The sequence below is a fragment of the Microcaecilia unicolor genome, chromosome 2 (assembly GCF_901765095.1).
Source record: "Microcaecilia unicolor chromosome 2, aMicUni1.1, whole genome shotgun sequence".
NCBI classification, from domain to species: Eukaryota; Metazoa; Chordata; class Amphibia; order Gymnophiona; family Siphonopidae; genus Microcaecilia; species Microcaecilia unicolor.
This window is the reverse complement of record NC_044032.1, coordinates 108,469,128-108,482,587: the sequence shown is the minus strand read 5'-3', so window position 1 is coordinate 108,482,587 and position 13,460 is coordinate 108,469,128. Positions and strand designations below refer to the sequence as shown.

At 40.4% G+C, this 13,460-nt stretch overlaps 1 protein-coding gene across 3 annotated transcripts in view; it reads left to right on the top strand.

The window, feature by feature from the left end:
- The window catches only part of CENPK (centromere protein K), a 75,808-nt gene that overhangs the window by 44,176 nt on the left and 18,172 nt on the right, over nucleotides 1–13,460 (top strand). For all 3 annotated transcript variants that reach the window (XM_030193185.1, XM_030193187.1, XM_030193186.1), the window contains exons 9-10: nucleotides 9,304–9,439; nucleotides 13,130–13,183. In XM_030193185.1, coding sequence (XP_030049045.1) covers nucleotides 9,304–9,439; nucleotides 13,130–13,183 — 190 coding nt within the window. The remainder of the gene's footprint in view (nucleotides 1–9,303; nucleotides 9,440–13,129; nucleotides 13,184–13,460) is intronic.

Here is a 13,460-nt window from a genome sequence, read left to right as displayed (position 1 = left end):
CCATAGCACTGTCAATCACCAGCCCTGCCAATAACCTGAAAGGAGGGGGAACTGCTATCAATTGCCCCTCTATTTCAGTGATTTTTATTCATTGTCTGACCTGCAGTTTATATTATGAGACTGCAAACTACTGGATGGATAAATACAGTGGTACCTGGTCAAAATAGCCCCGACAAAAAAAAAAAAACTCCAAACAATAAAAGCTCCAAATATAATAGTCCCTGACATAACAGCCACTGTCAAAACAGCCTGCCCACAATAAAACCCTTGACAAGTTAGCTGCATGACCAAAGGGCCCGATCAGGCTGCCCAAAATATGGGACTGCATTTTTTTTTCCTAATAATCTTAACTTGGCAAACAGGATAAGGTTGGTAAGACTATGAAAATGACGACAATATGTATATATTTTTTTAATTAGCATGTTGATGGAAGAATAGTTTCTTTAAATAGCAGAACAGATCATGAATATCAGTTTGTAGCTGTAGAATTTTGTTTATTTATATATGCTTTATGCAATTGAATGCTGGTAGGAGTCTTTATCAGTGAAGATTTCACTTGTAGTTTATTATAGTTTTTGTGATGTCATTTTTTCTTAGGGGGCTGTTTTGTTAAGGGGACTATTTTGTCAAGGGTTGTTTTGTGGGAGGGGCTATTTTGTTAGGGTGTGAAATATCAAGGGTTATTTTGTTACAAGGCTCTTTTCTCAGGGCTTTTTTGTCGGGGCTATTTTGTCAGGACTATTATGACTGGGTGCCAAATACACCCTCCCTTATAACTCTGTCAGTGCCCACCCCTTACCCCAATATATAGTTCCTCATAGCACTCTCTCAATGGCTATCCCTATACACTACTGCCCCATGGCATTGCTGAATCCCTCAATATATCTCCCTCTCCTCCGCCCTGCAGAATATCTAGTTCTCTTCCTTCACATTACCCCCCCCCCCCCTAATCTCATGAAGATGTGTACCCTCTAGCCTGGCACTAAATACTACAAGCAGAAGAGAAGGAGGGTGGTTCCACATTGAGCCATGTCCTTCTCTTCTGGCAATTTGGCACTGAATGCAAAGTTTTAACTGTTCAGGACTGTAGAGCCACATGGTTCAGATTTTGCATTGAACTTTGAGTGGCAGAGGAGGAGGACATAGCCTAATGTGCAACTGACTTCCTCCTTTGTTTTTCATGTTTGGTGTTGGGTCGGAGTGCCGCAAGGGTCGAGGATAGAAAAATATGGCATGTGGACAAACGGAGGGGAGGGTGTGTGTATGTATATATGCCGGGGGAAAGAGCCCTTAAGTCAGAATGGACTTTATGGACAAACAATGGCATTCTTTAATGAATTGATGCATTGCTTTCTTTTCATTTTTTTATTTTTCTCTTTGAGGGTTGAATTTTGTTGAACTAGTATTGGTGCTCACCCAGGACCAGTATCTATATCATACCCATTATTATAATCTCCATAAAATACCTAGAAATGCAAATATCCACTAAAAATAAACATATTAGAAAATATCCAATTGATGTTGCCTAATGAGCAGCCAGTATTAATGGAGAATATAAATATACAGAAGTGTCTTCCTGACTTGTCAGTTTCAAGCAATTCAAACTAAAAGGTGGTTTTAATATTTTTTAAAATCTTTTTTTTCAATAATGACAATACTATTGGTCTTCAAACAAAAGTCTTGTGAATAGACAGAGCTGCAAAAGTATAATTCAATCAAAAGCTAAGTCCTAGCTGTTGATTGAATAAATATACTTTTGCAGCTCCTTCTATTCACCAGAGTTTTGTTGGAAGACTAATTGTTAACCCTACTCCCTCCTACTTCTATTATCTATTTGAAACCAAGCAGTCCTTGCTAATGTACTGCCTTCCCCAAGCATCAAACTTAAACATGAATATAGGAAGTTTATTTATTCTCAAGTTAATATCCAACTTTATAGCACAGTATTCAATTCAGGGGCTTAGTGGTGGTCAAGGAAACGTTCACTGAGAACCATGGCTGGGATATATAGTTATACTGGACTGTAATCTTTTCATGAAGGACAGAGTAGGAAGAAAGGGCGGAGAAGTGGCATATATTAAGGATTATATTAAAGCGGCATAATTGCAGGACTTAAGGGTGAAGTGGAAGCACTGTGGATTAATCTGGAAAGCGGGAATGGAAAATGTATTTACATTGGTGTGATATACAGGCCTCCTTCACAGGCAGAAAAAAATGGACAGCTGTTTAATTAAAGACATTTACTAGATAGCTAGGAAAGGGGAAGTGCTACTGATAAGTGATTTTGATATGCTGGATGTTCACTGGGACATCTAGAAGTAAGGTTATCTTTGATTCTCTACAAGGTGAACTGTTTCAGCAGATGGTAATGGAACTAATGCAGGATAGGGCCATATTAGATCTGGTGTTTATGAATAGAGAGAGTATTTCTGAAGATGTAATGGATGATCACTTGCAAGTAAGAGAAAAAGAAGGTCACTTTGGTTCTCAAAACTAGTAGCTGAAAAGGTAAGGGAAAAGAGGTTAGCCTTCATAAATGCAAGAGATGGCAGAAAGAGGAAGAAGACAGGCAACAATACCTGGAAAAGCTAAAGGAAACTTGTAAAATACTCAAGAAAACAAAGATGGAAATGGAAGAAAAAATAGCCAATAAGGTAAAATTGGGGAGCAAGATATTTTTTTTAGATATGTAAGTGTTAAGAGGAAGTGCAGAAGTGGCATTCTGAGGCTCAAGAGTGAAGAGAAGCAATATGTAGAAGCTGATAAGGATAAAACAGAATTACTTAACAAATATTTCTGTTTTGTATTCGTGGATGAAGGGCTGGGAGTAGAACCGCAGGTGCTAGCTACACTAAAAGTAGACAAAGTGATGGAGCCAGATGAGAGACATTCGAAGGTACTGAAGGAACTCAGAGAAGTTCTGGAAGCTCCACTGTCTGATCTTTTCAATGCTTCTGAGGTGTTTTTGTAGAACTGGAGGACTGGATAAGGGCAGATAACGGTCCCTCTCTACAAAAGTGGAATTAAGGAGGAGGTTGGGAACCACTGGCTGGATAGTCTGACCTCTGTGGTGAGCAAATTAATGGAAATACTTCTAATACAGTGATGTTTCTGGAATTAGATGGATTGCAGTCCCTGAGGCAGCACAGTTTCACTAGAGGTAGGTCTTGTCAGATGAATTTGATTAATTTCTTGACTGGGCAACCAAACAATTGGAGTTAGGGTGAGTGCTAGATTTGATATACTTAGATTTTAGCAAAGGCTTTGACACAGTTCCACACAGGTGACTGATAAATAAATTGAATACACTTGGTATGGGCCCTATAGTGACTGACTGGGTTAGAAACTGGTTAAGTAGAAGGAGACAGAGAGTAGTGGTAAATGGGAGTTCACTCCAAGAAAAAAAAATGGTGCCAGTGATGAGCCGCAGAGATTGGTCTTTAGTCTGGCTCTTTTTAACATCTTTGTGAGTGATTTTGCGGAAGGGCTGTCTAGTAAGGTTTTCCTTTTTGTGGACGAAACCAAACTCTGTAATAGACACTTCTAATGGTGTGGATAGCATGAGGAGGGATCTAATGAAGCTTGAAGAATGGTCCAGAAATTGGCAACTAAGATTCAGTGCTAAAAAATGTAGGGTCATATATTTGGGCTACAAAAACCTGAGGGAACAGTATAGTATAGGGCAGGGGTACCCAGTCCTCAGGACACACCTAGACAGATTTTCAGGATACCCTCAATGAATATGTATGAGATAAATTTGCACACAATGGAGGTAGTGCATTTAAATTGGTCTCATGCATATTAATTGTGAATATCATGAAAACCTGACTAGGTGTGTCCTGAGGACTGGGTTGAGAACCCCTGATAATGTTTACCGCATGCTAAATGCTAGGGATGCCCATAGGATTATATATCAGTGTTAACAGCCGGCATACATAGTATATACGGAAGGGAGCAATCAATCAATATCTTCAAACTTCGCTCTACTTCACACTAACTTTAAATCAAGAATACATTCACATATCCAGTACAGATTTATATAGCCTTTTTTCTATATGACATCATCAGATAGCATGTGTGCTTCCGTCTTGGCTAACTGAGCCATGCAGATTTCAAATTTAAAGGAGCACCACCGCAATCCTCATAGATCTTCATATTATTTTTATATTTTACTTTTTATCAAAAATAAATTTCTAAAGTTATATCTTTTTCAACTTTCAGCATTTAAATACTTATTTCATGAAACTACTTAGCTTTTTAAAGAGCTTAAATCATATTGGAGACACTAGTCCACCGACATAGATCTACGTTTTGCTAATAGCTGTATCAAGGTGGTCTCCTGAAAAACACAAAAAATTGATCAAAGAATAATAGTACATTTCCTCATAAATCTTATATAAAGACAAAGGCAAAGCTTATAAACCAAACCTGCATCCACATTGCAGCATTTCAAAAATGGCCGCTATCATCTATTCTAAACACTTTTAAAGACCTATACCGCCGGGGCGTCAATCCCACTTCCGGTCTAGAACAGCTGATTTGACGTATACACGCAGTGCATACTTAATCAGAGCACTTTAAATTAAGGTAGTCCATTCTATTTCACGATTTAATTCGTGGGGTTCCACTGTGTTCAAAGTAAATATCCAGTATTGTTCTCTATAGTTCAGCAGTTTTTCTAGGTTACCACCCTCCCAACCCTCTTTAACCTGATCAATAATTCTCCAGCGTATATCAGTAATATCATGGTTATAATCCATCCAATGCTGGACCAGAGGTGCCTCAGCCTTTTTAGTAGAGATCCTGGATTTATGTTCCGTTAATCTCGTTCTTTTAGATCTCATACTCCTTCCTACATAGATCTTTTCACAGGGGCACTGGATAATATATACCACCATCCGAGTGGTACAATCCGATACAGCAGATGATTTTAACTTACAACCGGAGCGTGGATCAGGCCATGTGGGTCCTATCATGGAAGTATGGCACCATTGACATTGGCCACATTGAGTATGTGTACATGGCTCTTGATTCTCTAAACGATACTGCTTTTTCCATGAGAGAATTTCACCCATATTTCTGGATCGATTAAAGGCTATTAATGTTCTCTTAGTGAACCCAGGATCCAGCTGCAGTACTTGCCAGTGTGTCATGATACTCCGAGTCACATCTTTCACTAGTGATGAATATGGCAGCACACATACAATTCTGTCAGATGAGTCATTGTTCTTATAATTCAACAGTAATTCTCTCTGCGCATATCGTGCTCTTAGATACGCCTTCCATACAACTTTAAACGGCTATCCTCTTGATAGAAATTTACCCATTAACTGTTTAGCATGATACTTAAAATCATCCACTGAAGAACACAGCCTCCGTAGACGCAAAAATTGTCCAATTGGTAAATTATTCTTTAAATGCAGTGGATGAAAACTATCATAGTGTAAATAAGTGTTACGGTCTGTACTCTTACTGAATAAAGATGTAACAATTTTCTTTTCAACCTTCATAATATGTATGTCCAAGAAGTTAATATATGATTGGTGATATGTAGCCGTAAAATGTAAATTATCATCCAAACAATTCAATCAACTGATGAACTGCACCTGCTCATCCTTCGATCCTGTCCATATAAAAAAAGATGTCATCCAGGAATCTTTTCCAAACAGTAATATACGAGACAAACCAATTCGAAGGGTAAATAAATTTTGTTTCGAAGGCATCCATATATAGTGTAGCTATTGACGGAGCTAGGGTAGCACCCATAGCCACCCCATGTACTTGCTTATAATATTTCCCATCAAACCAGAAATAGTTCGAAGATAACCACAAATCTCGCTATGTTCATAAGGAATGTGGTAGCAATCCGCGCTGGCTGTATTCTATCCTCCAAGATCTTTTCTATAATAGTCAATGCCGCTGATTGGGGAATATTCATGTACAAAGAAGTCACATCTAAGGTAACAAACCACGCTGTTTCCGGTAAGATATTAATCTCATTCAAAATCCGAAGCATATGAGATGTATCTTGTACAAATGAGGCGTCCCTTATTTTAGCCTCCTGTTCGTCTCTTACCCTACCCAGATGTGCCCGCAGCGCTATTAACTGCCCCCGAATAACCACCTTTAAGCCCTCCCATAGATTTACTGGGTAAATCCCCTCTATATTGTTGAATTCTATATACTCCCTTAAGTATTTCTCTATCACCGAATATTTTTGGGTTCCCTCAGGATCGCCTCATCCATACACCAGTACCGTGGCCCTTTTGGCCTCCTATCGGCCCTCAATACCATAACCACTGGAGCATGGTCCAACCATGTACGCGGTTCAATACGTACTTCTTGCAAGGACTCTGCTATCATCCCATCCCCCAGCCATAGATCTATCCTAGAATAGGAGTTGTGCATTGGTGAGAAGTATGTATAGTCCCTCTCATGTATATGAGTCACTCGCCACAGGTCTGTCAGTCCCCATCGTGCCATAAAGCTTCCCAGTGCTATTCTGTCCTTTCGTGCATAGCCCACGTGCCCTGCTGTATTATCTAGAGCTGGATTCACTGTGAGATTAAAATCCCCCCCCCCCCCCCCCCCCCCCCCCCCCATCACCAGACTACCCATCAGATGTTGTTGTATTATGCGTTCTATCTCCTCTAAGAATATTCCCTGTCCTTCATTAGGTGCATACACTGTGACAAAGGTGTAGTGTTTGCCATACAGGGTAGCTATTACCAAAAGATATCGCCCTCCCTTATCCGCTGTGCTTTTAGTTATTTGCCATGGGTATGCATCTGAAAAGGCCATCAGTACTCCCTTTCTTTTTTTTTTTTTGAGGTAGTGCACTAGTGGCCTGTATTACATTTGGGTACCTTTTATGGAAGATCAACTTTTCATGACACTTCTTTAAGTGGGTCTCCTGCAACATCATAACATCAGCTCTTAACCGCACCATATCTTTAAACATTCGTTTACGTTTCATTGGGGACTTTTGACATTCAATGTAACGCATTTAAACATACTATGTTAAACATTTTCCCCGCTTCAAATTTAGCCAGCCACCCCCAGAGAGTTAACCCTCTTCCCCATTCCCTCTCCCTCCCTCCCCATCCCACCCTTAACCATCTAAGACATGCCCATTTACCAATTTTCGACATGTCTTTGTAAGAGGATCAAGTGACGTCTCCGGCTCTTCCAGCCTTTTCTACTAGTCCACTTCCAGGTTCTTAGTCCATGCAGCATTGCTCAGCGCCCGACCATTCCCTTTTCCTGTGGGAGTAATGTCTGCTTTCCAGATATTTGTCTCCTCAAACGACCCTTGCCATGTGAGACTCTCTGCCATTTCGGCTTGCTGTTGCATATCTTCTCCGCTGGCCCCCGTGGCTGACTCTCTTCCTCTTCCGCTTTATGATGCAGGTAGATCTGAGCCTCCTCTAGCGAGGTCACTCGTCTCACCTGTCCTTCTTGGTTAAATGTGAGCGCAAACGGATATTGCCATTTATATGCTATCCCCTCCTCCCTCAACTGGGAGGTTATATTTAAATGATTTTTATTAGTTTTTGCACCTGTTATAACATTACAGACTTTCATAAAGCAGGCATCACAAATAGCCCGGGCTACAGTATTCCAAATACATAACAATCCAACGAATAACAGTGTAGTCCTATAACTGTCAACTGGGAGGTTATTGGACGCAGTTCACTTCTCCTTTTGAGTGTTGTTGCAGATAGATCTTGATAAATTTCAATGGGGTAGCTGTTCCAGGTTACTGGACTTGCCGCCCTTGCTTTTTTCATCACTGCTTCTTTCACTTTAAATTCTGTGAAGCAGGCCACTATGTCCTTGGATTGGTTAGGTCTCCTCATCCCCAAGGCTGAGAAGGCTAGGGCTTTTCAGCTTGGAGAAGAGACGGCTGAGGGGAGATATGATAGAAGTGTATAAAATAATGAGTGGAATGGATCGGGTGGATGTGAAGCGACTGTTCACGCTATCCAAAAATACTAGGACTAGAGGGCATGAGTTGAAGCTACAGTGTGGTAAATTTAAAACGAATCGGAGAAAATTTTTCTTCACCCAACGTGTAATTAGACTCTGGAATTCGTTGCCGGAGAACGTGGTACGGGCGGTTAGCTTGATGGAGTTTAAAAAGGGGTTAGATAGATTCCTAAAGGACAAGTCCATAGACCGCTATTAAATGGACTTGGAAAAATTCCGCATTTTTAGGTATAACTTGTCTGGAATGTTTTTACGTTTGGGGAGCGTGCCAGGTGCCCTTGACCTGGATTGGCCACTGTCGGTGACAGGATGCTGGGCTAGATGGACCTTTGGTCTTTCCCAGTATGGCACTACTTATGTACTTATGATGCGCCCGCTCTAAGCGAATGGACGCCTGATCATAGGGCTCCGCTGCTGTGGATAGAAGCTGCGCTGCTATCCCTTGCACCACCGCTTCGCAGTCCAAAAATTCTGGTAGTTCAAGTACCCTGCGGATGCGTATATTGGAGCGCCTGCTCCTATTTTTCAAATCTTCGACTTTATCCAGAGGATATTTCGTCTCAGCTTTTTGATCCTTTGCTTGCTGCTCCATCGCTGCTAATGTCTCCGCCTGCTCTTCCATGCCGATTTCTACTTCCGCTACAAGGCCACCCAAATCTGCAACCTCTTTCCTTAGTTCCGCGCTCAGCTGCGCGAAGTCATGGCGCATTTCCTTAATGTCCGCTTTTATCTCTAAAAACCAGGAACTTAACTTGGACCATACCTCGCTATTAGCCTCTGGGCCCTCTCTCAATTGTTCCACACTTAATTGCTCTGAGTCTGTCTGGTTCGAGCTGACCTTGCAGGCGCCATTTTCTTCGTCTTGCATCGTCGCTGTTTGTCCCCGCTGTTGATACGAAAATGCGGAGAGGTTGGGAACTTTATTCTTCACTTCAGGCATACCCCTCTTTAGTACTCTCTCTGCTCTTCCGAGCGCGATTTTCCAGCCCTGGTTCGGCGTGGCTTGCTAAGTTTTATTGATATTTTTTAGGCTGTTAGTTGGGAGCTCCACTGTTACACCACCATTCCCGGACGTGATGTCACCGGATCCTCATAAACTCATTTTCTTCATTAAAAAATTTAAAAAGGTGGCTTAGCTTAAGAAGATGCAGGAGATCAATTAGTTTGCCTTTCATATGATGGGCTTATGAATATTAGAAGAAGCATATTTAATTTCTTAAGCTTTTGCTATGAGTACTGTCATTTACATGTAGTGCTGTGTGACATAGTACCCCTCTGTTTCAAGCAGATACTGTTTTTTTTCCCTTCATGAAGGATAATTGAAGAGCTAAGTAACAGAATTGTGAAAATCAGAGAGTATGAGAAGGAACTTCTGGAAGCTCTGGGTGAATTTCTGGAAGAACATTTCCCTCCCCCAGAAGAACAAAGAAGCACTAATAAGAAGAAAAAAGTAAGTGCTTTTGCTACGTTTACTAAGTACAATAAGAGGCCTTTAGATTGTAAGCTCCTTTGAGCAGGGACTGTCCTTCTTTGTTAATTGTTCAGCGCTGCGCAACCCTGGTAGCGCTTTAGAAATGTTAAATAGTAGTAGTAGTTTATATGAACAAATTGCTTTGTGTGTATGAAAAATTAAATGTGCATATACTGGACACATGGTAAAACAACTTGACATTTTGTGAGCAGGAGTGCTAGTCCTCAAGACATCAATCTTGGCTATTGACCATCTCTGCATCTTTCATATACATTCATAATGCAATTATTAAAAAATTGGCTAAAGTGAAAAGTGTATCTTACATTTACTTATCTCATACTTGGATCAAAAATGGCTGGGCGACGTACTGGCTGCGAGCTCTTCTGGTGTTTCTTTGAGAAATTTAATTATCAGTAGGTGGTAAAGTTATAGGTGGATTTAAAGGAGGGAAAGGGGGCTGATAGAGAAGCATGATTTTATTATTTTCTAACCCATAGGAATATTGCAAAGAAATTTATACATAAGGGGTCAAGAATGTCTTCCTGTATGGGGCAAAATAACTCACTGATAGGATCAAATACACTGAAATATAGCAATTAGGAAATTGATCCTTTAAAACTTCCTCTTCTGTACTCTCCTGATCGCAGACAGATCCACACCAACACACGTACCCAGGCCCACCAACACCTGAGTTCACACTTATGCACATTCGCACCCATGAACACAGATATGTCTACCCACATGCACCTGTGCACACAGGAATTCATAAGGCATTCTCTGCATGCTTCCTCCACTATGCCTGAGTCCCCCGCGCTGTTGCCACATGCCTATGCTCTTCTGGTTAACTGTTATTGAAATACACATCTAAATCACTTTGTTGTAAACTCTACTGTAAAACCTATTGATATATGGTTGCTATGTACTATGAACCTAGTCATTGAGGTGCCAATGCACAAAAGTCCCCAGAAACAACCGCTCGTTATTTTCACCTCAGTAAAAGGTACCGAGGCAGAAATAGTGAGTGACCCCAAATGAAATCGCATGCAAATGAGTTGCTCATAAAAACAACGAGCAGTTCATTAGGTAAAAAGCTATCTCATGCATACAGCAGCCAACTGCTAAGCAATGCATGCCCAGACAGCCAAACAGCCTTCACTGTTACACATACCCCTTCTTCTGAAAGAAACAGATAGTGATATGCGAGTATGAAAGCTGAATGTAATTGGGGCACATGGGCAGCATATTTTTAGATTTGACAACTTGGGGGGAAGGAATCCAGAAAGGACAGTTGAAAAGGGTAGGTGAAGAAATTATATATATAATTTTTTTTTTTTTTAAGAAAAATATAAAAGCCCAGTTAGCTTATGTCCTACTTGGAAAACCAACTGCAACATTTGCATTTCAACACAGAAGGACGGGAGGGGATGAAATGGAGAAAGAAAGAAAAAGCTGAAAACTTTTTTTGGCTTTTGCCTTGCACAAAGTTTGACAACTTCAGTGAAAAGCCAAGCCACAAAAAAGGGAGTCTCCGAACCAGTTTACTCGCAGCCCAGAGGAGGTTAATTGGTAGACAGTTGATACACAAGGCCTGCTTGATGGGGAAAAAAGTGATCATGCATGGGTGGTTGAGCGTGGCCCCACCAGATTTCTGGCACTGGAGGAAGAGATTTCACGAGCTATTGTTGCATGAGCGCAGGGCGGTGGGACCCTCCCAAAAGAAAATAACACGTTTCCTGGAGATTTGGGGTCCTTACATTCAGTCCTTGTCTCCGCGTGCGCGAAGCTTGGTTTTAAATGGTTTATAATAGGGGTTTGTTTGTTTTTTCTTATGGGACCCCTTGCCGCAAGGACACTGTGGCAGGGGATAATTGGTTTATGGCGCATAATTGAATGGAATGTGTGGTTAAATAGGAGAGACTGGGAATGCAATCTAAGCCAGTGTACTCTTTGGTGGTGTTAAAGGATGGGCGGATGCGGAGGGGGGAGGATAAGGGAACATTAACCATGATGGGAGACAGACAACGGGTGGGCTGGGGGGTGAGAGGAGGGTGGGGAGGGGGGCATAAAACAAAAAAACTAATTTTTTTGTTACTTTGTATTTGATTGGTGTGAACAAGTCTTTAAATCATATCTGTTACTAATACAAGCTATAAGTTGTTTGCACTGTGTTCTTTAATAAAAACCGTTGAAACATAAAAAGAAAGATATTAGTTATTCAGCACAAAAGTGCACAGAAAGTTGAGCATAATGCTTGGGTTTTTAACGAAGTAGTTAGTAAAAGTTTAGCTCATTCTTCTGTGGACAGTGCTGAGGATTTTATGCCAGTTTCTTCCCTTTATCTTGAGCATACAGGACCCGCAATATATATATATATATATATTTTTGGGGGGGGGGGGGGGGCTTTGTTGATAAGGTGAAATGGAGGGAAGAAGTGTGCTGGACTGTTGACAATTGATATTTGCAAAAATTGTCTTGTCAGCATTCGGAGTTGCATAGGCATACATCCATGCATGTGCTAGAATGCTATTCTGTGCATAAATGATGTTGGAATTGTGCAAATTGTATGCACAGAATAATATTCCAGAATATGCAACTCTGGGTGCCAATACAGTTTTCTTGTTCACCAAATGTAGCACAGACCCAATGTGTGCATGCATTGGGCATGCCCTCCCCTGTTAGAATGAAAATGGCTGTGCATAAAAGTGCTATTTACTACTTGCATTGGGAGCAATGTTTTTATTTTGTATGTGTATTATGAAACCCTGGGGGTCTTTTATGTAGGCATGCTGGTGTTTTTAGTGCACGCTAAACACTAAAGACACCTATGTATTTCTATGGGCATCTTTAGCGTTTAGCATGCACCTATTTTTAGCGCGTGGTAAAAACGCCAGCATGCCCCCCGTGTTGAACTTCAGTACAGTGCTAATGCACACTTTCCATATCAGCTTCACAAACACAAAATAATTTCATGAGCCATGTTTTGCATGTATATATGTTCAAGATATGCTAGCCTTCATTTACAATATCAGAGCAGTGTACAATATTCATGTTTTCCCCACTTGTTTTTAAGTAGCTGGAATGCTGTTCTGGGGACTGAGGTAAAATCACAAGATATAGCAAGATATCCACTGCTGTTGCCATGACCCTCATACTATATAGATTTAAAAGCTCATGTAATTATTTTAGACTATCCAATATAATTAAAAGCATTGACAATTGTATCTGTTTCCTCAGATCTTATGTATAAGTGGAATACCAGAGTTTGTATTTGACAGAAATTAAGGAAAGCATCCTAGATGTAGGAACTTTACTGCTCTACAGTTATGGAATGGGTTGGGATTTTCAGCCTTTAAAAGTGATAGGTTTTTGATTGATCTTTAAATGGATCTGCAAACTATAGGCCTCTTTTACCAAATGGTGCTAGTGATTCCTGGCGTGGCATTCCCAAGAAAGCCCATTCACTTTGAATGGGCTTCATTGGCATTGCCGCGCAGGAATCTCTAGCACGGTTTGGTAAAAGAGGCAGCATAAAAGATAAAAATTTAATGAATGATAAAACAGCTTTTTGAAGAGTATATTTTTCAGTACTCTATATTGTGTATGCAGTTTTACTTGAGTTGTAATAGTGAACTTTGAATTTTGCATTTATTTTAATTTTTTTCATTTTAGGGTCTGTCTACGGAACCTCCAGCACAACTGATAACACTGCATGAAATTTTAGAGGTGAAACTAATTTTGAACCTTTTGCTTTTTAACAGAAAATGAAATTTGTTGCCTTGTTTAAACTAAACAAAGAAATGTGTGTCCTTTTCATGATAACTTTCCTCATTTGGTATAGAATTTTTTATATGGTTGAGACTACTAGGCAATGGAGGGGAGCGGGAAAAGGCTTAATGTTAACCAATGGTAGACAGCTTTAAAAATACTCAGTATCTGGACTGTCTAGCAGGATGAGTGAATTATGTCCCTCTACGCGCTATAGAAATGATTATTAGTAGTA